The sequence below is a fragment of the Nyctibius grandis genome, chromosome Z (genome assembly GCF_013368605.1).
Source record: "Nyctibius grandis isolate bNycGra1 chromosome Z, bNycGra1.pri, whole genome shotgun sequence".
Lineage (NCBI taxonomy): Eukaryota > Metazoa > Chordata > Aves > Nyctibiiformes > Nyctibiidae > Nyctibius > Nyctibius grandis.
In genome coordinates, this window is record NC_090695.1 from 39,558,330 (window position 1) to 39,584,811 (window position 26,482).

At 39.1% G+C, this 26,482-nt stretch overlaps 1 protein-coding gene across 2 annotated transcripts in view; it reads right to left on the reverse strand.

Moving 5' to 3' along the window:
- Positions 1-26,482, reverse strand: part of SLC24A2 (solute carrier family 24 member 2) — a 109,406-nt gene that overhangs the window by 24,415 nt on the left and 58,509 nt on the right. Inside the window, exons 2-5 of one of the 2 annotated variants that reach the window (XM_068423381.1) lie at positions 23,690-23,728; positions 22,522-22,630; positions 9,491-9,541; positions 3,765-3,860 (exon numbers count right to left, since the gene is read on the reverse strand). In XM_068423381.1, the coding sequence (XP_068279482.1) occupies positions 3,765-3,860; positions 9,491-9,541; positions 22,522-22,630; positions 23,690-23,728 (295 nt within the window). The remainder of the gene's footprint in view (positions 1-3,764; positions 3,861-9,490; positions 9,542-22,521; positions 22,631-23,689; positions 23,729-26,482) is intronic. The other variant, XM_068423383.1, reaches the window with a different exon arrangement.

A 26,482-nucleotide genomic window follows, 5' to 3' on the forward strand; every position in this document is an offset into this window, starting at 1 on the left:
AGTGGCAATCACAGAGACTTGGTGGGACGCCTCGCATGACTGGAATGTGGTCATGGATGGCTATGTCTTGTTCAGGAAAGACAGGCCACTAAGGAGAGGTGGTGGAGTTGCTCTTTATGTGAGTGAGCAGCTCGAATGTGTTGAGTTCTGTCCAGGGGCGGATCAGGAGCGAGTTGAGAGTTTGTGGGTGAGAATTAAGGGGCAGGCTGGCAGGGGTGATACTGTTGTGGGTGTCTATTACAGGCCACCAGATCAGGATGAGGAGGGTGATGAGGCCTTCTACAGGCAGCTGAGAGCAGTCTCTCAATTACAGGGCCTGGTTGTCATGGGGGATTTCAACTACCCTGATATTTGCTGGGAGGCCTACTCAGCCAGCCATCCTCAGTCCAGGAGGTTCCTCCAGTGCGTTGATGATAACTTTCTGATGCAAATGGTGGATGAGCCAACTAGGAGAGGAGCGCTGCTGGATCTTATCCTCACTAACAAGGAGGGTCTGGCTGAAGCGGTGAAGGTTGAGGGCAGCCTTGGTTGTAGTGACCATGAGATGGTAGAGTTCAGGATCTCATGTGGCACGAACAGAATAGCTAGCAGAATTACAACCCTGGACTTCAGGAGGGCCAACTTTGGCCTTTTCAAGCAATTGCTAGGGGAAATCCCATGGGACAGGGTACTAGAAGGTAAGGGGGCTCAAGATAGTTCGTTAGCATTCAAGGACTGCTTCTTCCGAGCTCAAGATCAGAGCATCCCAACAGGTAGGAAGTCAAGGAAGGGTACCAGGAGACCTGCATGGTTAAACAGGGAACTGCTGGGCAAACTCAAGTGGAAGAAGAGAGTGTGCAGATCATGGAAAGAGGGGCTGGCCACTTGGGAGGAATATAAGTCTGTTGTCAGAGGATGTAGGGAGGCAACTAGGAAAGCTAAGGCCTCCTTGGAATTAAACCTTGCAAGAGAGGTCAAGGACAACAGAAAGGGCTTCTTCAAATACATTGCAGGTAAAGCCAACACTAGAGGCAATGTAGGCCCACTGATGAATGAGGTGGGGGCCCTGGAGACAGAGGATAAAAAGAAGGCAGAGTTACTGAATGCCTTCTTTGCCTCTGTCTATACTGCTGGAGGCTGTCCTGAGGAGCCCCGGACCCCTGAGGCCCCAGAAGAAGTCAGGATAGAGGAGGAATCTGTCTTGGTTGATGAGGGCTGGGTCAGGGACCAATTAAGCAACCTGGATGTCCATAAATCCATGGGCCCTGATGGGATGCACCCGCGGGTGCTGAGGGAGCTGGCGGAAGTCATTGCTAGGCCACTCTCCATCATCTTTGCTAAGTCGTGGGCAACGGGAGAGGTGCCTGAGGACTGGAGGAAAGCGAATGTCACTCCAGTCTTCAAAAAGGGCAAGAAGGAGGACCCAGGTAACTATAGACCGGTCAGCCTCACCTCCATCCCCGGAAAGGTGATGGAACAACTTGTTCTTGGTGCTGTCTCTAGGCACATCAAGGATAAGGGGATCATTAGGGGCACTCAGCATGGCTTCACCAAGGGGAAGTCATGCTTAACCAACTTGATAGCCTTTTATGAGGACGTAACCCGGTGGATAGATGATGGTAAAGCTGTGGATGTGGTCTATCTTGATTTCAGTAAAGCGTTTGACACGGTCTCCCACAGCATCCTTGCAGCTAAACTGAGGAAGTGTGGTCTGGATGATCGGGTAGTGAGGTGGATTGTGAACTGGCTGAAGGAAAGAAGCCAGAGAGTGGTGGTCAATGGGACAGAGTCCAGTTGGAGGCCTGTGTCTAGCGGAGTCCCTCAAGGGTCAGTACTGGGACCAGTACTATTCAATATATTCATTAATGACTTGGATGAGGGAATAGAGTGCACTGTCAGCAAGTTCGCTGATGACACAAAACTGGGAGGAGTGGCTGACGCACGGGAAGGCTGCGCAGCCATTCAGAGAGACCTAGACAGGCTGGAGAGTTGGGTGGGGAGAAATTTAATGAAATATAACAAGGGCAAGTGTAGAATCCTGCATCTGGGCAAGAACAACCCCATGTATGAGTACAAGTTGGGGACAGACCTGTTGGAGACCAGTGTAGGGGAAAGGGACCTGGGGGTCCTAGTGGACAACAGGATGTCCATGAGCCAGCAATGTGTCCTTGTGGCCAAGAAGGCCAATGGCATCCTTGGGTGTATTAGAAGGGGTGTGCTTAGCAGGTTGAGAGAGGTTCTCCTCCCCCTCTACTCTGCCCTGGTGAGGCCGCATCTGGAATATTGTGTCCAGTTCTGGGCCCCTCAGTTCAAGAAGGAAAGGGAACTGCTAGAGAGAGTCCAGCGCAGAGCCACGAAGATGATTAAGGGAGTGGAACATCTCCCTTATGAGGAGAGGCTGAGGGAGCTGGGTCTCTTTAGCTTGGAGAAGAGGAGACTGAGGGGTGACCTCATTAATGTTTATAAATATGGAAAGGGCAAGTGTCATGAGGATGGAGCCAGGCTCTTCTCAGTGACATCCATTGACAGGAGAAGGGGCAATGGGTGCAAGCTGGAACACAGGAGGTTCCGCATAAATATGAGGAAAAACTTCTTTACGGTGAGGGTGACCGAACACTGGAACAGGCTCCCCAGAGAGGTTGTGGAGTCTCCTTCTCTGGAGACATTCAAAACCCGCCTGGACGCATTCCTGTGCGATATGGTCTAGGTAATCCTGCTCCGGCAGCGGGATTGGACTAGATGATCTTTCGAGGTCCCTTCCAATCCCTAACATTCTGTGATTCTGTAATTCTGTGATTCTGTAATAGATAAAAATGTCAATGGCCAAAAATCCCTTGGACAACATAAAGTTATGGGGAATAGCAACATGAAACGACTTACTCAAGTTCAACATGCCTTATGGTATGCTTTTGTGCACAGAAGTAAATACAGCTGTCTAGTTACATTACTGCTATCCTGAGATTCTTCTAAATTAAAAATCTGAGATCACAGCCACAGTGGAGTGCCAGACTATCTGTAATTATTTCAGTGCATGTGTGTTGTCTCTTAACCCCACAGCCAGCATTATGGTTTATTAACAGAGTGTCCCATCCATATGCTTGATTCTGGAAGCAAATAGTATCTAAACATAGCACAAGGTCAGAAAAAGTGTCAACAGATAAAATGATTCAGCTTTTATCAGACACATTTGCATCTGGTTTTCTAATGCAGATATATACTGAGGTAAACTAGAGAAAAGAGGACATAGTATGGATTTTCTTTTAGTATAGGAACTTTTGAACTAAAATACAAATTCTTAATGGAAAACCATAGTAAGCTAATTTTGCACAATTAGCATAAGTGAGCATAAATGACTCTCAGCAAGTAGCAGACAAATCAAATCTTAAATATGAAGGTAGTTTCTTTTTGTGACAAGGGTGATACCACATAAAACACATATTCTCCTAGAGCAGCACAATAAATGCATTAAATTTTCACATATAAACTGCGAGTAAGTTTTGTCTCTATTTCTGTCACTTCAACACATACCGAAAATCAGCATTGCTTTTTTCTTTTCAGCCCTGCCAGGAGGCTTTCTAGATGCCTTCACTGACTTTCTCTTCTTGCACTTAACTCCTGTCCTGTCCATAAGTTTCATACTCTTTTGTACAGGAAATCAGAATACTTTTACTAAGATAGCATAAATGAAGTAGAAGAAGAAATTAATCCCTAAGGATTTTCAAGCAAAATAAAACAGTGAAAAAGCCCCTCAGGAGCAGGTGATAAATCTGCACTGCTGCACTCACCGTGATTAGCAGCTCCATTTTTCCTTTCACTGTCTTCTACCTGGCACTTCTTCTTGGCAATCTTATGCAGAATTGAGGCCCTTTCCTTGAACTTTCCTAAGATAAAGCATTGTTATTATTAAAATGCAGCTGTTTTGAGAAGGAAAGTTTCTTTGCCATAGCTTAGGCTCCATAAATCAGTGCCAATAATCCATTTCCATCCCTCCTCAAACATCAAACATGTTATTAAACACTATCTGATGTTGTTATAAATACTTTTTTTTCTTTTTAGTGGAAATAAAAATGTAATTTTTTTTTCTATTCTGAGAACTCAGCAACAAAGTGAACAAGAAAGTGAAAACAAAATCTATTATTTTTCTTCAGAAGCTGTCAGTAAAGTTCCACCTATAAAAGTGCTGGTGCAGGATTAGGATTTCAGCCTAAACAGAAGATGAATACAGATGAATAAAGATACTACAAACAACCACAAACAGTTTCAGGTCTCAATTAGTAGTACAGTAACACAGAATTTCAAATGAACCCATATATTGCATCATGGTGACTGTGGTCAGCTTTGTCACTTTGCACTCAGCTATGCACCTGTCATTTCTACAGATACTTCAGAAGGGGAAGAATAAATCTCCTTGATTTCCATAACAGCTGCTCACAGGTAAATTTTCTTCTCAACCTGCCAGGTGTTTTTTGTCTCCCATGAGGTTAACCATGCAGCTAATCATCTAGACTGTATCCAGGGCAACTCATCCTGTCCTAACAGAGAGGTCCTAGGTCCTGTCACTCTTTATTGACCATTGAGTCCAAATGACACATTCAAACTAGGCAATGTCAAAGATGACAAATAGTAAGTGAAATCAATTTAATCCTTCCTCTACATTGGTTGATCTTTCTACGTCAGGACTCTTTGGACAGTTTATGACAGTCTATGTCATGTAGAAAGGTAATGTATCTGCCTTTCTTTATTGTTATGTTCATTGCTATTGCTCTTTAAGCCTTTTTCAATCTTTTTTAAAAGCACTAACTGGTGGTTACAGTACAATACACTTCTAATTAACACTATGACAATACAGGGCCCGTGTCTGCTTTAATTGTTCATCTCCAGCTAAAAAAATCCATTGAAAACTGTTGCTTTCCCTGCAGCAAAACCAGCGCAGACTTAAGACCAAAAGATATTTCAATGAAATCACATATTGATTAACAGTGGGAAGTAACAGTGAGAAGTCATGAATGAACTCAGCTGGATAACAATGTCACTGTTTCTGTGCTAAAATAAAAGACATACCAGAATAAATCATTAGTGAAGAAAGAAATCCTCTCTTCCCTTCTCACAAATGGAAGCTTCAAACCCCTGTACCAACACTTTTGCATGTGAAGAAGCATATGCACAGTCCACAGGGACTAGCAGCTATCATTTGCTGGGAAGTGGAATTAATTTGTCAACAGCAAATCACTTGCAAAGTAATAAAAATACCACAAAGATTTAATAAGCAGTACTGTCCTTTTAGTAGCCCCTATCTTTTCACAAACACATCATGCTCCAAAAAAATAATTAGCCATTCATAATATATTGCAAAGATTATCTTTTTCGGTACATGGTACCTAGAGTGAAATCGCCTGCAGAAGAGTATCTAAGAGTAGAACACAATCATAAATAGCAAGCCATCTCATTATTTCAGTGCACAGGGTCAGTGGCAGAGATTTCAGTTAGAAGGGAAAGAAGAAACTAAGAGTTAAGGAAAGAAAGAGAGAGAGAGAGAAAGGGAATTTCTTGGATATCAGATGAAAGAAAAAACAGGAAAAAATGCAGATCATATTTTCAAATATTTTAAGCTGCAATGCTAAGAGACAAGTCTGTTCCTAAATTCTTTTGAAACACTAGGGGCATTTAAAAAGTGCTTATCCAGAAGCACGTGTAGATACTGAAAGGTGCCTGCAAAATTTTCGTACAACTCCTATGTCAGTTCACTAAAGGATTGCTTCAGGTTTCAGACTCCAACTCAGATTCGTATGTTTGAGAATTTGGCTTGTGATGCCTCAGATACACAACTGCATTTTTTGCAAATGATGCAAATGATGCAACTGATACATTTTCTGAGAATTAACTGTGGAACCACCCATGTCTCCACCTACTCCAGGATGGTGTAGGACCTTTTAATTTAAGGTTCAATTTCAAAAGTTTAATTAAAGTATAAGGATACTCTAGCCTTTTGTTTGAGATTGACTGAAATTGTTTAGCTTTTTTTAACAGAGAAACTTGAGCCATTATGGAACTGAAAAGAAAATGTCTCCACAAAGATTCACACTGTTTTAGATTAGCTTAATTGAAGCTGCCTTCAATTTTTTCACATTTTCAAAGCCTCCTCCCATCTTTAGGAAGAATTTCTTACATTGACTTTTAACATCATAAGTTATATCAGTTCATTCAGGAGGCTGTTCCACAGTTATAAGTCACTGTGGAAATTAACCTCAACATTTGAAACGGAAACTCTATTTTGGTTTATTTTTATTTCTCAGTACATGCATGGTTCAGCTTACTTTGTTTTATATCATTACATTCCATTTGCTTCACTCAGTGTAGGTAACAAACAGCGTGAGGAAATGATTCAAAGACTATCGACTATGAAAAGCATGAAATTGAGGAAAGTAGTAGTACTAGCCAGCATGAAGACTGTGAGATGTAAAAAGACAGCAGAGCTATGCCTCCTCCCTCCCTTTCCCTGCCATTTTCCTCCTTCAAACCAAATCAATACTTGTTCAGCAAAGGGGAAGCAGAGAGCCACCAGGAAAAATGACCAGCTCAGGATATTTCTAAGTCATTCAAATTTACAGAAAGCCCCAAAGGTTTCATCTTAGGCACAGATCTTCTCTCATGACTTTTTCTCATCTTTAGGTGGGGTTACTAAAATAATCTATAGGAATTTTATGTTACTGTTCTAATTTCTAGGAGAAGGTAGGAGCTTGTGTTTCGTCTTTAGTAGTCCTATGTACTATGGGTTTGACTATCTAAGAGTAATTTTCACACCATCGGGTACCATAAGACTTCAGGTGAATTAAAATGTTTGATTTCATGGACCCAAAATAGGATAGATTGTTATAGAAAATTCTTGATTAATCTAGATTCACCAAATGCAGACAGATTTTGCATCTCAGTTTACAAAGGACAGGGTAGAAGGAACAGGAGATCAAGGCCAGGTGATTACCAAAGAAGGTATCTTAAAACTAAATTGGTTTTGTTTGAATATATGCAAACAAATCAGTATCGTATAGTACAGATATGCCTTGATCTGCGTGAGTAACTCCAGCTGGCATCAGTTGGCACAGGTTCTCTTCCTGATCAAGGATATATTAAAAAGCCAATCCTCTGACTACAATCTAAATTGCAGACTACAGATTCCTTGGGTCAGAAAAGCCTTTGATTTGACAGGACAACAGTCATGCCATTAGGCTATATCTGACTGGGTATTGCAACTTAAACATCACTTTTTGTCTCTAATTGTTCTGATGCAGCAGCAAGAGTAGATGTGCCTGTGCTTCTCCTCCAGAGGACTGTAAGGTTTGCTACCTATCTTCACTCAGGGTTTGAGGACCTGGAGATTAGGATTTACTATATTAGAAAAAAATCCATGGATTTGTAACTGGGTTTACATGTTCCTGTGACTAACTTTCTGTACAAAATGTATAAAAAGCTCTGACAAAAAGGGAGAGAAAGAGAAGAATGCATAATGCAAATAACTATGATGCAGACTGATAGCGACTATACTTTTGAATATCTAAACAGAAAGTTCAAAATATAGCACATTTTGATCTAAATACAGCTTCTGGGATACACTATTCATTACTTGCTTTGTGAAGAACGTGAGAATGATGATGACAGTTGTATTTGAGAAGGTAAACAGTATTATAGACTCTTGTCAGTGTTAATACTCCTAAAGACAAAGAGCTTCCTTTCCTATTTTCTCTACTGGATTTTTTTTTTTTTTATTGCTACTGGATTTTTGCTATTGCTACAGTATGGTCTTGGATTATTTATTCATGAGGAGTACTTTCTGAGGTGACATTTAATATTAACAGCATTGCTTCAGCATAGGCACAGTATTAATACACACATATATTGTATGTATCATACTCGCATGGGTATTTTCCCACAAATAGCTACATTCCACTGTCAATAGAGTATAACTATCAGAAGGGTACTAATGCAGTGACTACTTTTGAAATGGTAGATTTAATACTTCAATATAAAAAATAAAAAACTTAACACACCCAACTGAGGCTACAATGAGAAATGACCTTCACATCTTGATTGTAATGAAGACTGAGATGAGACATACTGCAAAAGCTTTAGCTCTGGTAGCCATATGTGAATGGCCTGGGTTAACACCTCATTTCACGTGCTTGAAAGGTGTATTTAAACAACATAGACACCACTGTTTGCCTGGTAAAATCTCCCCTCAGACATCTTTTCTTGTATCAGTGCCACCCTTGCGAATCAGATGGGCAACGGAGGGCGGTGCAGCATGACTGCCCTATGAGCTGGTGCTCACATCTGCTATAGAAGAAAACAGCATCTTCCAACATCAGGCACAAAGATGGAAGGAACCATCTCCTACAGCCAGCCTCAGAATAGCACAGTTATATTTGAGTATCAACAGCAGATACAGAAACTGAGAAACAGTCAGAAGTTATAACTTTCCCTCCTGCCCCCCACCCCAACCCGCTCCCTGGAGAAATGATCATGAGTAAGTCATATAATGAAGGTTTTCTTAAAACCTTTTTAACTTTTAGATTAATCTAAACTAGAAAATAACTGTTTTTAAAAACAGAGAATTAAGCTATTTGCCTTACATTCGCAACATTAAAAATAAGTAGGAATAGGCAGCTAACTTTTCTACAAGCCACAAGCTCATCTCCATCCTCAAACACGCCGCTAATTACTAAACTGAACATTCACGGAACTGTCTGTCTAGCATTATAATCAGAGAGCTGGACAAGAGGCTTTGATCCTACAGATAATCAGGTCTCAGTTCAGGGAAACTTCCAAATTATAGAAATGCTGACCACACTAGGACTGAAAGCATGTGCTGGAAATTTAGTACACAGTTAACGGCTTTCCTGAATTAGTATAATAAACTACAATGTTTTTGAATCAGCAGAAAAATTTCCTGAGATTTCAGTGAGCCTTGATTCAGGCCCTAATTACTTCCTTCTTGTATTGCTAGAATCAGGATTTTAAATTGCCTAATTTTTGCATTGCAATTAAGCATACAATTAATACTCCAGGAATAGTCATGCCTAGTTTTTAAAGTTTATTCCTTACTTTTGAATAATACTGTACACTGAAGTCACTTAATAATTGTGCTCAAACTGAGTGATTTCAACATCCATAAATTAATTAATCTTCTTGAACGCATTGTAAAACATAGCATATAATAAGCATCTATAATCTATGTTATACTGTGTTGTATAATTTGCAAGTGTGATTTTGCATGTATGTTCTTTAATTCCATTGAATTTCTTTATCTGAAATAGCAAAACTGAAATGCTGAAAATAAAAATCTGAAAAAAGAGCCATAACTGATCGTGTCATCAATAAAGACATGCAAAAAGGAGTTATTCAAAAATGGAGAAACTGAAAATAGGACTAAGAAAAATGAAGGAAAAAGTAAACACATAAAAGGCACTTAAAGGGCTTCAAAAAAAGCTGATACAAACAATTCTAAAATATTTCTTACCTTCTTCAGTCATTGTGTCATAATATTTTAGGTTTCCATATGATCCAAGCTCTACAACATCACAGTAAAAGACACAAAGATAAGGAACCAGCAGACATTCAAGAAATGTACACGTTTTTGCACGTGCTTCATAAACTCGATCAGTGATTATGCAAAAAATTCTGCAGGACAGCAAAACACGGATTACAGAAATGGCAGCGCCTTCCCCCCGAGAAATTTCACAAGTCACTTGCTTTTGGTAAGTAACTTGTTGAAGTGAGATGTAGGAGAAGCACGAAAATCTAAAATTCATCCTTTTCAAGGTGATTGCCAATTTGGTGCCTCTACATTTGGGAAAACATTATAAACCTTGTCAGTACCTAATCAGCAGCAGCTTTGGAAACAGCTCTTTTAACATTCCACAGGTCAGACATTCAAATAGTTACGCATCCAAATTAAAGAAAAAATCTCAAAACATCTCATCTCAGGAATTGTTCATAATGCTGTCCCACAAATATTGTTCTGGTATCAGTTCTGATGCTGACTTGCTTTAGAGGGGTTATTTAATTTAACCACTCTCTTGTCACTTGTGAAATCAGAAAAAACACGTTTACTCACTTTATCAGGTGGCATGAGACATAAATTAATTAAATCATTAAATAGATCTATATATATTGCATTACTATATTCTAGCAGAGTGAAGAAAAGAATGGAATGCAGAGATCTCCAGATCTTTAGAGCTACTATTATTTTTCTGTGTGATACAATCTTGTATGAAACCACTTTTTTTCTCCAGATGGTGCTTTACATTTCATTTCTTAAAGTGCTTTTTTCTTAAAATTTGGAATATACATAAATATATATATAAGTACAAGAATTAGTGTAGGTCCACAAAACAGGACAGAGAAAAATTAAACACAAGAGGAATTTGCAAATCATTTGTCTGAGGAATTTGCAGATTATTTCACTCATCATTTTTATGTAAAGTTTTACAACTGAGCTTCTGAGCATCCAACCTTTGATAGAGTGTAATCATCAAAAATGGATACTTAACAGTTTGGTAGTGATGTTTTCTTTGAAAATATTATCTCTTCATTTTTATGAAACAGCTTAAGCAATTAAATGCACAAATGCTGTCCAGTTATTTTGTTTGTAGCTGATGCACCTCACGATCTCCCAATATTTTTCCACACAGGTGTTACCATCTGGTATCACAGGTGAATTTCAACAGAGGTCTGGCTATTAGTTTTTAACTATAAAATACTGTGATGATGCAAATCTAATACTTTGAAAGATCCTGTTTTTTAAAGTCTATTTGCAGATACCGAATCTGCCAAATGAACATTGCTTACATCATTTGCAGAGACAGAGAAAGCTTTATGCCATGTAACTAAAATACAGGACATTACAACTTTTATTTTTGTAAAATAATTACGATTGGATTGTAATCGGTGTTTCATAGACATACTTAATCAAAACCAGTTAGAACTATTGACATACTCTTGCTCATACAGTGCAGTCTTACTTGCACACTAGTATGCCCAATAGAATATGACATTACTCTAAGTCTCTCTTAAAGCAAAGAAAGACTTCATTTAAAGACAGAATTTAATATAGTTTCATAATGATATACAACGTATATACTGTTTTGTAAAAATGTTCTTAGTGTGGCAACATAATCTTTGTAGCTGCTTTTACAGAAAAGAAGCTATTATCCTATCATCTCGATTTCAGTCTTAAAGATTTGAATTCCTTACCTGGGAAGAGCTCCCAAAAACTTCAACATGGACTTCCCTGCATACAACATTTGGGACCACATCTGCTGTTTAATTAGCACTCAGTATCTGCTGACCCTACAGCGAACACCTTTGCTTAAACTTATTCTCACAGTCTTCTGCCTTGATGTGTCTGGGGTCCACTTTGCTAGAACCTGGGGTGAGGCATCCACTGGAGGATGAGGACAGGAGTGGAAAACAGATGCCAAAAGGAGTCTAAGAGTAATCAGAGAAATGGGAGTACATGCAGGAGACAACACTGCAAGAGAGGGACTGTATAAACTCATGGAGAAAAAAAGAGTAAGGATGGGGGTGCAGAAAGACGATGTTGAGAAGAAGGTTGTACCATAGCAACAAACTCAGGAATTAACAGAATAATAGCATGAGGCCTCTGACTTAATGGATGAAGCAGAAGAGGTTTCAGAGGAAGCCAAGAACAATGGTGAATTATGCTAAATCTCCAGAAGAAATAAAAGTGGCAGCAGAAAGGCAGGACACGTGACATACTGGCAATCTGGTTTAGATCTATTTGCTTCCCATCTGAAGTGAGAGATACAAGACAAACAGTAAAGAAAAAAAAGGAGACACTGACACTGCAGAGACCAAAGAGAAAAGAAACAAGGAGATGCATGAGGGTGCATGATACTGACAATACGCACTTCAGCAATTCAACATGCCAAGGATTAAACTAGGTTAATTCTTGCAGTTAGCAAAATTATTTCCAGGAAAACTCTAATCTTGCTGGTGAGATTACATTCCTCAAAGCTTTTATAGTCCTATACCCAGAGTGGAACATTTTATACAATTATCAGCCCACTGACTGCAATGCACCACAATGATGCCAGAAAAACATCAGCTGCATGTATTCACATGAAGTATTTTGTGGATTTCAAGATTACTTGGGTCAGTACTGCTCAGCAACATGAAAGGTCTGCCTCTAGACAGTCTGCCTCCAATACATTGCACTTGGCTTCTGCTGTAAAACTTGGACTAAATCTGCTCTTGGGTATTTATTTCTGAATTTTCCTGTTATAATAAGATTCTGTTCAATATAACTCAGTAAATTCAAACTGAATTTAAGTACTTTTTGAAAAAAATATTGTATTGGAAAAAGTTCTCAGCCTTTAAAATAAACTGATTTTAAATGGAATTGGAAATCTGAAATACTGTGATAAAGGGTGCTTGAAAAAATATCCCAAAATCCAACACTATTAAAATTTGATAATTCCAGTTCCATGAACAAGCTATGCAGTTCCCACAGGGAGGTCATGGCAGACAGACTGGATGACAGCCAGTACCTGCAACCCTGCTGGTCGCTTGAAACAAAAGAGGATGCAGAGATGCAGCTTCACAGCTGACCCTTGACAGTGACAGAGTCATTGAATTAATTTGTTCCCTTCTGCATATTTTTACACCAGAAGAGAACAGAGGGATCCTGGTAATCCTGTCTGACATTCCTGAAGGATTACAACAATTTGCCTTATTACCTACTGTTCTCTACTGTGTATGGAGGTGCCACACCATATCAAAGTAAACAGAAAGACTAAGGTTGTTAGCCAACAGTGCTACATTATTTGTAATTTCAAATAATATACCTAATGACACAGTTTATTTCCAATGTTCACTAACTAAGTATTGTAGGTACGGTCTATGGTGAAATACTCATTTCTTCCTTTTCAGTGTAGTGCCCCAGGCTGACATAGGAGGAAAGCGTAGCCAGTATTTCTCTTTGCTCTCCTGCTATGAAGATCTCGGATACAGACTGCAGTTGTCCCTAGTTATGTCAGAAAAGAACCTGGCTCAGGGTTTCTCAAAATACTTATAAGACATACAGTTATTTTAGAGACAGCAACCTGCATTGCTAAAGGTGTGTATCCCTTAATGAAAAACGTGAACTCAGACGCTCGAAACAAAGTAATTTATTGTGGGTTTCTTTGACAAGCATAAGGTTTTCACTTTGCATAAAAATCATATTTGTATGAAAATTCATGTCACACTTCTCTAAGGTAATTAAACAGCTTTGAAGTTTACATATCTTTTATTCAAAACAAAACTGCTAAGGAGAAATCACTGAAGGTAATCCCTGAAGTTTTAGTGCAATTCCACCATTGCATTTACTTGTCCTTCCTTGTGTTTGACTTCCACAGTCATGAAGGATTCACGGCATAATCCTTTATCAGCATCAGTGGGAGCTTGGCTTAAAAGGTATTGTGAGGCATTCTGGAACAAGCAGATGGAGAGCAAATACTTTTCCTGATTTTTCATGCCCCTAAATTCAATCTATCAAAAGGTTGAATACGTTAAGACATAAGGGAGAAGTAAACTGAGAGAGTAAGAGCTCAAAACTGATAATGAAATTGAGAATGAGCACGCAGCCAAGAACCACAATTTAAAAGAAAGCAAATAATTATTAAAAAGATTGTAAACATGAAGTCTAACCAAGTATCAGAGACAGAAAAGAATTTTTGTGCAAGAGGTTGCACATATAGTTCTGAAAGTCAGTAAGTTCCTGGCAGTCAAAGACATTAATTTGGTAATCCACTCTTCTCCTTTACATCCTTCTGATATGACTGATTTGCACTTATTGTTGTCATCATGCTTTACAGGATCTCCTTTTTTATTTGCATTTTTTTAAAAGAAGGCTGAGGAGTCAGGCCAAAGGACTTAGAGGAATTCATGTTATAACATCAAGGAGGACAAGATCGTCTTTCCCTAAGCTTTACTATCATTTCTTCTAGCTGTCATAGTCCTGAGAAAATTCTTTTATATGGTCAGAGACCCATCCATAAACAAAAAAAGGAGGCCACTCCAAAAATCTTGCTAGATAAGTTGTTGTGGCTATCCAATCTAAATTGGAAGCAAAGCTTGATTTGGTTTCATTAATGAAGTTAGATTGGGAACAAAGAACTCCCAGTGCTAAAAACCTGTGAAAGATCTAGTGGAGATTAACATTATAGGTGTAAAATGAGAGTCCTAACCTCTAGCAGATCTTTAATTTATACAATCATATCAGTAAAGTTCTCAGCAACTCCGGATGGTTGCAACACCCAAAAGCACAATCTGCCTATTACTTTGCTCTTAGTGCAGCATTTAAAATGAAGACTGAGAATCCACTGTTCTTACAGGCCATACTGTCTAGCAAATCTTGTGATGTCAAAAGGGAATTTGTCACAGGATCCATAGGGTTTTAACTGATACAGGTTAAAGAGAAAATATTTTTAAGTAGGTGATCAATGGCATGTTATTAACACACATACACAACAGAAAATAATTTAAATGACTATTATGTGTCAGACCCTGCTTTTGATATTTTTATGTTATTTTATTTATTGATTTAAGAAAAGCATGAATTTGCTTGCTCCTGAGGGCTTTGTTTCCTTTTCTGTCTTCTCTCACTTGTAAGTTACCTTTGTGCCACCTGCCACCAAACTCTTGAAAACAGGTGCCATACATTCTCTAGAAAGTAATAACACCAAAAGACAACCAATATATAACAGAATTGACCCTGCCTGGGTCAAACACAATTCCCGCTGAATTTGAAGGGGTTATTTATCTTTGAAGAATTTTCAAATATTCACGAAATTGGGAATTCCAAGATGTAGAAGCGAAAACTTCGTCCTGCTGACGAACGGAGCTTTACCACTGATTCTGATGGGGTCAGGATTTCACTGAGTACCTGTGGGGCCAGGCACTGTGGGGTACTGGACACATAAAACTCCAACTGCAGTAAATTCCAGCTGTTCTGGTTTTCAGCATGTCCAAGGAGAATAATGCAAGGGCAGTGTATGTTTCTCTCACTATCCCGTGATAAAATCCAACCTGCCTGTGGAGGATGGAGTCATCTGCCATGTGCAAACTGTTCTAAAGGAAATCTTTGACTTTCAACTTCAACAGAATGACCCTTATAACTACTAATATTCCCTGATCCATACAGGTTTATAAATTACTCATGTTCTTTGTTGTTAATATTTTTAACAAGGAAATTCAGAGTTAGGAAGAAACTTAAAATGAAGCTAAAGCTATTAAGCATGGAAATGCATAGTCAGGACAGCTGTACCCTGCTCTGGGATCACGCTTGTATTTAAATATTCACATCTGTCTTGTGCGCTCTGTATGGAATCCCAAGAAGAATATGAAGAACAGGGCATCACTGGAAAATATCATGGAGATGAGAGACAAGAATTTTGCCTGCAGTGAGCAGCTTGAGTGGAGTCTAGTTAAAAGAATAAAACATGACACGCAGAAATAAATTGTTGCGAAAACTAACATTTACCTCAAAACAAACACAAGGATTAAATTTCAGATTTTCAAAAAAATAAGTTTAAAAAAGGCATCAGAAAAATTCCATTATTTAAAATCTGCTACCTACAAAGAGCAATACTGATTTTAGAGGCAGACCTGTTCTTTAATTTTTAAGTAGCTAGAAATTCTGTCAGTGAAACTAGCACAGAGTGCTGCCTTCTCTCGGTATTTTGTGACCAGCAGAAGTTAAGCAGACCTGACATTTATTGATGCAGAGTTTCAAAGCATCACAACAAAGAGCTACATTTTGCCATTGAACTGACCATTCTGAGAGAAATTTGTAAGGGTTTCTTTTCACCCCAAGTTATGTATAACAAAAACATACCCAATTTTTGATACACATCACTAACTATAGATACATTCTGTGTATTGGACAAAAGTTGCAAGCCTGCTCACTCTACAGTCATGGAAGTGCAGCCACTCCAAATGTGCAAGACCAACATCTCCAAAATATGACAAGAACGAAGTGGTCCCTGCATGTATGCTAAATAAACCCACTCAGTAAAATAATTCAGACTTCAAAAGTCTACTTCTTTGTTTTTAGGTACACATTTGTGATTGACATTTAGATAAATCAGCTGAAACAAAATTCATAATAAAATTCTCTTCATTAGCCTAAGATATCATTTTCTCTATGCCAAAAGTACACATCTTTGTAGACAGCTCAGGTTCCACAGCTGTTACAGTGACATTTTTATCTTACACGTGCTACATGGAAGTTTGTAAATTCAACTGCTATCCATTTTTTGGCTTTGGAATCTTAAGTAATACTGGGGGAAACAGCTATTTAATTTCTCTCTCAACTTTCTGACAGATATTAACAGGGCTATCTAAAATACCATCTCTGCCTATTTAAATAGATCAGCCCTTAGCTGCACATAACTCACGGTTTCTATTCTACCTATGCTGTTGCTCACTCCAGCAGTGTGGGGAGTTCTACCTAGAGTTTCTGAATTCAGTTTGATGTTGGAGATATCTGTAAAAATACTCATCTCATCTACATTAACCATGCAACCTCAGGTACCTAAATTAGGAACACAGTTCCTGTGGTCTCTCCCTCTGGATGGAATTGTCAGCTCAGGTTTACATAACAGAAGGTTACTTCTCTCACCAATAACATGCATCATATTTATGTTTAAAAGAAAAGTAAAGCATATAAGATAAACAATAACTTTTCTGCAGAAGTACATCCTGTAGTTTTCCACTTTGTAAATAGGACTAGAGACAAGAACAGGACAGAATTTTCAAAGATACCTACATCTGACTGGGGACTGAGCCATTACAGAGATCTATATCACACTCATTTTCACGCAGAGGATGCCATTTGCATATGAGTTATAATCTTGTCACACAGGAGCAAGGGAGTCAGCACCTAGCTAAATCCTCCATTGTGGAAGATGTTTTGTTGGCCTGCGGCACCTTATCAGCAGACAGAAAAGGGGTGGCGTGATAAGGAAAAGATCTCATTTTTCCTGTACCCTGCTAAACCTGTGCAAGAAAAGCAAGGTAGCTTCAGGTTGCACTGGTGCTCTGAATCTTCACTTTACCACCGGTATCTTCCCTTTTCAACAGAGTACCCATAAGAGCCTCCAGAGAGGAAAACCTCCCTCCACAATCCTGAAGGAATCACTCTTTGAAGTTAACATACAGCTTGTAGGAAGAAAGTAGGCTTACTGTTCATGGCAGACACTTTCATGCAAAATACTTTCCATGCTTTTCCTTCCCCTGCTTCCACTGCAAAACAACTGCCCTCTTCTATTAAAAACTGTAAAGAGATCTTTGTAAATCCCAGGAATGTCCATTTCAAAGCTAGGACAAAGGTATCTGAGGTACAGCCACAAATTATCAATGATTGCCATGATTTGCGTTCCGAGTTGCTTGGATGTTGGATTGGGGCCTGACCAACACAGCACATCTGATGATGTCATCCTTATTCACATGGGTAATGCTGTTACGAACAGTCCAGCTCACTACTCAGTGAATAAAGGACTGCCAGACCAGCACTTAAACACAAGCAAATATGCCTCAGGATTTCCTGGGGATTAATGACTGGCTGGGAGTTGATGACAGCCTGATGCACAGGCAGTCATTAGTCTTAATCCTCAGGAAATGAGCTGTACCAAGGTCATTATTTCTGTAATCAGATAACAGCAAACAAAAAAATAATGTCACACAGATATTTATATTTTTAATGAATGATGACGCTGCAACTGTATTGTAAATTTCATGTCCCATTAATGAATACCCTGCACATTTGCCTGTTAGAGTGGCTGAACTCTTATTTTCACAGAAGCTTTACGCTGAGACCAAGATTTTGAAGAAGAAGAGGAGCCTTCCTTGTCTTAGACTGTTAAATCCACAGCATGGCTGCACACCTGCCTGAATGCAAAGTGCCAAACGACCAGCAACTCCCACTGATCTCAGATGTTACTCATCTGTCAGAGGTGGGCTGAATGCTTTGCAAGCCCACTGATTGAAGGGTTTACAAGGTGGCTTTCACAAGACAGGCACAAGACATGCCAAAACCACATTTGTGTGGAAAGGGAAAAGGAAGGACAGGTTCACAAGTGTGTAAACGTATATCAGGATCACTCTGTTTATCTACATTTTGTGGAAAGTAAAATCTTCTTAAGGTCATTTCTCTCTCATTTCGTATTTTCCTACTTACAATCAAGTGCATTTTTAAGAGGCTCTCAAAGTAGAGTTTGGTTCTGACTTCACAAACGAATTATTGAGCAGTAAATATGATGAGCTGGTTTTCTATAAACACATTGCATGTTAATGTAACAATAACACTGTGTAGGTCACACTGCCCTTTAATACTCATACAGCCTGTTTATACATTATATACTGCTTATGCTAACAAGAGGACTTAGATGGGACTTCTTTTCTGTCAGCTTTGCAAAGCTGACACAAGTCCAAATGACAGAGCACCGTGCCTTTTCATGGCCCCGTTTTCCTTGCAATCATTCAAGAGAATGTAACAGTGAACTCTGTTATTGATACCAAGAGAAAGAAAAGCTGGATCTTCCAGCAGCAGTGCAACAACTAGAAATTTTACTTCTAACGGCAACATTTGATATAGAAGCTATGAAGAGTCAAGCACAGAGCTCCCAGACTTCACAAGTGCTCTTCCAGAGATTGAAAACCCACTTCACTTGGCTGTACCAGCTGCAGGGCTGTGGGCATCTGCTTGGGATGTGCTTTGACTGATGGACCCAGCAGTCCAGAAGGGGAGCAAGCACTGAGGAAGCCATCCTACAGGAAGAGGGTGAAAGAAGGTAGGTGCAGATGAGTGAGATGCAGTATGAGGAAAGGCAAAGGAAGTAAACAGTAGCAAATGGGGAAAGAGGAAATGAGAGACTGAGGAGGACAGAAGGAGCATGCCCAAGTGCAGAGGGTGCCAGAGTACCTGTGTATGTGTCAGCTTTGATCTACAGCTTTCACACCTTTTTCCTTTGAGAATGGCATTTTGTAATGTTCTCATATACTGTTCTTTTGCTGCAAATCCAAAAAATACAACTAATGATGCAATGTTTTTTGACCTATTGATCTAAGTCATCTTCTGGCAGAAATACTGAGGGTATCTAAGCTGACTAAAATGGGACAGAAAAATGCTCAGAACCTCTTTCTGCTATTCCTTTGAGTCTGATCCATACTCGCATTAAATGATTTGGAAGAAATCCTTTGACATCACAGGTCATGCACCAGGTCCATCGTCTTTCATTACATGAGTGCAACAGAGCTAATTTCCTTTGCTTACACAAAACTCAAAACTAACACTAATCACTTGCTTATTTTTTCATTATGTCTGGGGTTTTTTTTGTAGTAGGAAAGGGCACATGAAGTGGAGAAAGCCTTGTGGGCTAGAGAAGGCACCAGGTAATCCTTTACACTTCTACATCCCCCCAAATGATGGGTTTATAGAGCAAAGGACTGCACTTCTCAAGACGCTTCTGATAAATACTACTCTTTCTTTTAATTCTTAACAATGAAATACTATCAGCTTAAAAAATTACCTAGCTAGTGTGGTAAAGGTCTGTTCAAGCAAACATGATGCACTAGTCGATTGTTTGATGTTCATTATACACGGGAAGATTAAAACACAAGAACATGGTGAGAGTTTGGTAGGTAAAATTCATACAGAGACAACTAGATAATCAATATTGTATACAGCAGGTACCCATATCTGTTATCACACATATTTTTGAATTGAATGTAAGATGCAAGTACAATGCTATCCACAGTTGTTAACTAGTATTACCTACCTTGGCCAGCCGCAGTATTTACATCAAACTAAAATACCTTTGATTTTACAGAGGTTTGCAGAATTATCTGAGCACAGAATAATGAATGTGGACACTTAAAAGCTCAAAATCTCAGGAAACAGTATGAGTGTTCAGTGGATGTATCCAATACTCCCTGCGTCTGCCTTCCAAACTGACTGCAGTGCAAAAGATCTTGAAAGCCAAGTCTGCCTGCAAAGGAGGTGGTGCCTCAGAAAAAGGTTAATGACCTTAACGTGTGACAGAAAAGTGGGTAGATTTTTGCTTTTACATTTCTCCTACACATCTGGGCGTATTTGTAAAAAACTAAAACCAGAGATCCAAATGAAAAAATATTTATTGAATTGCACTCCTATATTGGCACTTTCCTGCTCTCATTATTTAAAATCTGAATTTTGTGAAGTCAGTGGAAATTTGAAATATTATCTGCTTGGATATTAACACCAACTTACATGTCCGCACATACATAGACTATTTTCCAGTGTCTTCCTGGCCATTTCTTCATGAAAGTTGTGCATTAAAATACAATATTTACTGCAAATGTAGGTAGATTTTTTTTTCCCTTTGTAAATCTTAACTCAGTTTGCCAGTTTTAATGAAATGTACAGGTGGTTACTATCTTGCACTTACTTAAAGGCCACAAGACCTTTATATTCCATTTTTTGAAGAATATCAATTCCAGGACAAATACAAGAGTTTGGAAAGAAAAAACGCCAAACAAACAGTAAAGTACTGTGAGCAAAGAAACCCTGATGAAAATTTTAATGGAGACCTTTAAATAAGATTTATCTATTGCAACCATCTCTATCAATCCATATTGACCTCAAGTGCTTTACTGACATAATGAAGAACAGCATTGAGTTACCCGATAAACTTAATTATAGTACCTAATTTTCAAAAGTGCTGAGCTTCTGTGTCTCCCAAGATGGATTTCAGATTTCAAACCCCTTTTTTCCTGCGCTGTCATAAAGGGGGAAGCCTCTGGATCACACTACATGGTGCAAGCTTGCTACAGGGGAAAAGTGAGAAAAGGTCTGAATGCTGAACAAGCTATGGAAAAATACCTGAGAGCTCATCTTATTTCTGAATCTTCATTAAGTCCAAATTTAACTCCAGTCAACATTTCTAGATTTTTTGTGGTCTTCAACCTGTCATAAAGGTTCTGTCTCTGCTAATGAGCTCTTCTCAACCTGCTTCTGTTCTCTCATTTTTAAAAGTAATTTGATTAAGTCTATCTATCTACTGCCTCAGATGACTGTTAATTTTGTTTGTGTTAGCATTATTTGAGACACCACAGATGCATCCACAGCCCAGGAGCTTTGCTTTAAGGGAAAAAGGAGTGCAAAGGATTGTAATGAAAAACTCTAATTTTTCATGAAAAAAAACAAAAAATTGAGATTGGAAGTCTTCTCTTTTTCTAGCAGAGTGAAAAGCTTGGCTACCAGGTGGGTAAAGATGAGACCTACTGAGTGAAGCAGTTAGAAAGCCTGTTCACCTGCTGTAGTGATGCAAATAAAGGAAGCCAAACATATAACTGCAATAAATTCCTTATGTCCTTTTTCAGCATTGAATGGGAATAGACTGGGCACAGTCAGTTGATGACTCCACTCTAACAGGCAACAGACTTCGGCAGTGAATAGTGTGGCATTAACTGAAGAGAGAGAAGCCAAGAGAGATTGCAAAGGCTAAAATTGCTCTTGTGTTGTCAAAACGAGTGCCAGCTTCAGCTTTTGAAGAGGGAAATGGAAAAGTACATTTGCCTTGTCCAAGAGATACAGAGCAATTAAAAAAGCTGTACGCAATGATGCAATGAGAAACATAAAGGAACTTAAATGCAAGGAAGTGCTACGTATACTTTATGATCACTGAAGTTTGAAAGTTCTCACTGGCAGCAATATTTTAGGTCTCTTCAGTCCCTCTCAATTCACAGGTGCTATTTCTCAAGACATTCATTACTACAGCAAGAAAAGTCCTACAGATACAGATTCACCAAATAAACACCTGGCCTTGATTTTTTTTGGAAGTCTACCAGAAGCTGAGATTCAAATCACCCCACAATTGCAAAGCACTTATGGTTTCCCTGCCAGCTTCTCAGACCAAAGCAATCAGTGTCTTCTTGCTAACTTCTCAAAGAAAAAAAAAATTACACCACACTTGGTTAAAGCAAGCAAACTGTTAACATGTATGTAACACAGAGGGATGTTTGTTGCATTTTTTCTAATGTCAGTGTTAATCCACCCAAAGTCAAACCAGTAGAGTCTCATTCTTTTCTATATTCCATATGACAAATTACCCACCATTTTGGCCTTTTTTTTTCTGATGGACTAAAATCAAAACCAGGAAAGAAAACACACAAAACCTCTACAAAAGTACAAGAGTATAGAATTTTTGTATCTTTTAAATTGCTGCTGAAGCCAGAGGCAAAGTAGTTATGATACACATCAACCAAGTGATCAGTTTTAGTTAGCACCACAATGAACACAATTTGTAAGTTGCAAGTCTTTTTGGGAGTATGTACACCCTGTCACAAGAGTGCACAACTCTTTCAGAAAATTCAGACACATTCAGAAAAGACTGATGAAAACAACAGAAATGCAAAAAATAGTTTCATGGGGAGAAGGGAAAACAAAAGTGTGTGCTTGTGTCTGCAAAATAAAACAAAAACAAAACAAAAAAAGAATAGGAATACCTTCAGCAAGTGGGTCAAGGGTGTGAATCATGAGCTGGAAGATGCTGTTCCTCATTAGACTGTTGTGGAGTGACGCAGAGCTTCCTCCCCGCTGGAGCCGTGGCCTGGTCTAGGTAGAAAAATAAGGGAAAGAATTTAGGAGTTTTTTGTTGTTCATGTGGAAACAGGCCTGAAAACACTATGAATTAATCTTACATCTCACTACACAGTGAAACATTTTCAACCATCACCTATAGTAGATTATATTAAACTACGCACTGTATTAAACATTGCCATATGTATAGACCATTTCTGTGGAGGGGATGGATTATCACATTAGTCATTAGTCTCCCAGGGCTCAGGAAAAGACCAGGGAAAAAGCATTCTCTGTGAAAACTCTTAAAATGTTAAGAAAATAAAAACCTCTTACTTGCATCAGGAAGAATTCATCACTTGTTTCTTTGTAGAACCTTGTGGTTGAACCCCTGAAGTTAAGTTCTAATTTTTACTGCCTCAGTACATTGCAAATATGCAGATTACACAGTAAAAGGGCAGAGAGTACCCTTTTTTAATGGTAAAATCCTAAAGCTCAGTCAGTCAAACATACGCCTCGCTTTGGTTCAGTCCATTAAGTACTGATTGCAAAAACAGACTGCAAGTGTGGTAAGGCAGTGCAGACACCTACAGCAATGGAGCTAACATACAAGCATCTTCTACATGCTTTTAAAGAGGTTTAAAACATACTCTGAGGTGCCTTTCCCTATGCCATTGTCTAGTACAATAATTGATGCATTTAATATATCCCATAGAATAACACTGCTTGGTGGATGGCTGACTGCTTGTTTCGATAAAAAGGATAATCAGAGCCAACAGACTGCTGGCTAATAAGACCCTGAAATCCAATTACAGGAAAAAAACAACAAGAAAATAGCATTTTGCAGTAATACATGGTACATGGATTAATCTTTGGTGTCATACAAATACTAAATGAAAAATGATAGAAACCGAACAAGAAAACTAATTCACCATTTTATCATTGCAAATAAATTATCTAAATTCTATAGCAGCATAGGAAAGGGAAAGAAATCCCAGTAACTTAGAAAATGCTGATGTGTGCCAAATCAATGTAAGGCTTGTCTCACCACCCTCCTGAGAAATAAATGTTAGATACATACTAACTGCTGCCTACCGTCAGTGTTTGGTCATCCTTGTCGCCAGCATTAGGTGACTGCATAAATGGGAAGAACAAAAAGAACTGTCAGATGGAGCATGCATAGAATGGAAGGCAGTAAAACACCAGATATCTGATCCTATGAATGCTGTTGTGATAGGTTTTTTTAACCACTTGAATTAAAGCATCCTAGTGGTCAAGTAAATCAAGAGTAAATGCACACTGCAACGTTGCAGGTGTCTTTTATTCTTGTCAGTTTCTTGGACAAGAACTGTTGTCATTTCAGGGCCTGGTACACAGCAGCTAGGCTGCAGATCATGATGTTCACTTCATACAAATTATGCAGGGAGGCAAACTCCCTGTACGTCAACCAGTTTGAGTGAAGACTGAAAAACTAAAAGCGGGAAGAAACTCAGGATTGACAAACTGTTCAATGAAAAGCCTAAAAAAGAGTAACATTACTTTGGTATTTTGCAGTAAGGAACTAGGCAAGGAAATGAAAAAAAAAAGGTGTTTCAGTTTAACCACTCCAAGCAAATGGCCACTTAGCCCAAATTGTCATCTCTGGTTAAGGGCAGGCAACATGGCACATCCTGCTCTGCCATGAAGGACAACGAGACTCCAGATGGATTTTAAAGCTAACTAATGCTTTCAAGTAAGTGATGTATCCTGGAGATTGTTTGTGATTCCTATGTCCTATCCCTAGGACAACAGCAGCAGGGCACATCACCAGGAGACACTTCTGAGAGAGAACAGAATTTGCACTGAAAAGCAAATGCAAAATTTTGTATCTGATTTGTAGTCCTGAGTGTTCCTTGTTTCTTTAATAGAACTAACACTTGTGTTAAACAGGAACCCAGAACTTTTGTCATGGAATATGTTTCCATGACGTCTTGAAAGTTGTGTGATAAAGTCGTGTTATTTTTCTAGTCATTCTGCTTATCCTGAGGAAGGAAAGTTAACACCAGTATACACGGAATATGAAACTCCGGTCACCAAGTACTAATTAAAATAGGACGCAGTGCAGACTCCAGCTTTCACGCATTCATTTGTATTTGATCATAACCCCTTCCACACAAGCTGGCATATAAATAATTTCCTCTATCTCAAGGCTCTTGTTTGGTGCATTACATAGAAAACTAATTAGGTCACAACCATTCTATGGAACAATCTCCCCAGTGCAGTGAAACCCAGTTTTTGGACACACATCAACACTATCTTTCAGTGACTAACTTTTCACTAACTTCACTAACTTCTGAGTGAGTGAATTAACCTTGAAGGTTAAGTGGAAGGCAAGCAGTTACCAGCAAATACTGATAACAGAGCAGATCCTTTCTGTTACATACTAAGTAAAAGAATAACCAGAACTGAACTCTGTCAAAAGTGTACCCCCCGCCAGCTGTGGATATTAATTTGAAGAAGAGACAATGAGGCAAAGAAAAGATCTTTGTTCTGATAAAGGAACTACCTGTCACCTCTGAAATTAGACTGCCCTGGTATGAAAATCATAGAATCACAGAAAGCTTTGAGTTGGAAGGGACCTTAAAGATCATCTAGTTCCAACCCCACTGCCACGGGCAGGGACACCTTCCCACTAGAGTAGGTTGCTCAAAGTCCCACCCAACCTGGCCTTGAACATTTCCAGGGAGGGGGTAGCCACAGCTTCTCTAGGCAACCTGTTCCAGTGTCTCACCACCCTCACAGTAAAGAATTTCTTCCTAATATCTAGTCTACATCTACCCTCTTTCAGTTTAAAACCATCCCCTCTCATCCTATCCCTACATGCCCTTGTAAAAAGTCCCTCTCCAGCTTTTTTGTAGAACCCCTTCAGGCACTGGAAGGCTGCTAGAAGGTCTCCCCGGAGCTTTCTCTTCTCCAGGCTGAACACCCCCAACTCTCTCAGTCTGTCTTCACAGGAGAGGTGTTCCAGCCCTCTGATCATTTTTGTGGCCATCCTCTGGACCCACTCCAACAGGTCCATGTCTTTCCTGTGCTGATAGTAAGAAAGATGGGGCAAACCTTTTTAGCTGGGCCTGTTGTGATAGGACACGGGGCAATGGTTTTAAGCTAAAAGAGGATATATTTACAATGAGGGTGGTAAAACACTGGAACAGGTTGCCCAGAGAGGTGCTAGATGCCCCATCCCTGGAAACTTTCAAGGTCAGGTTGGATGGGGCTCTAAACAACCTGATCTAGTTGAAGATGTCCCTGCTCTTTGCAGCAGAGTTGGACTAGATGATCTTTGGAGGTCCCTTCCAACCCAAACTATTCTATGACTCTGTAATTCTATGATTCTATGATACTTAATTTTAAAATTGAAAGACATGACAATATACAATTGATAAATCTGAGTAATTTGTCATGCTCTACCGGACAAAAGGCTGAAGAATGAAACTTTTCTTACGGCCAAGAGGAGTTGAGAGCATTCAGCATGCCTCAAAAATACTGAGCATGCTCCAGGCTTAATATGAGGGCACGAAACACAGTCATTTACTTGAAAGGGAATGGAATGGAGCTGCATGACTGTATAAAAACAACTAGATGATAATTTGTACCATATAATCTGATTTGTAGAGGATAATTATGTTATAAAGAGAGCAAATAACAAAATACATTTTGCATATTCGTTAACAAAATAAAAGTGAAAAACACATCTGAAATAATTTCATTCTTCATCAGTACAGAATGGAATACAACACTGTGAAACAGATTTTTTTAAATTGGTTTTACCACACATGATTAGTAACGCAATTGTTTCTGAGCTTAACTTGCCAGTCAAGTTACATCCTAGAAGAAATGTTCAAGACTGGA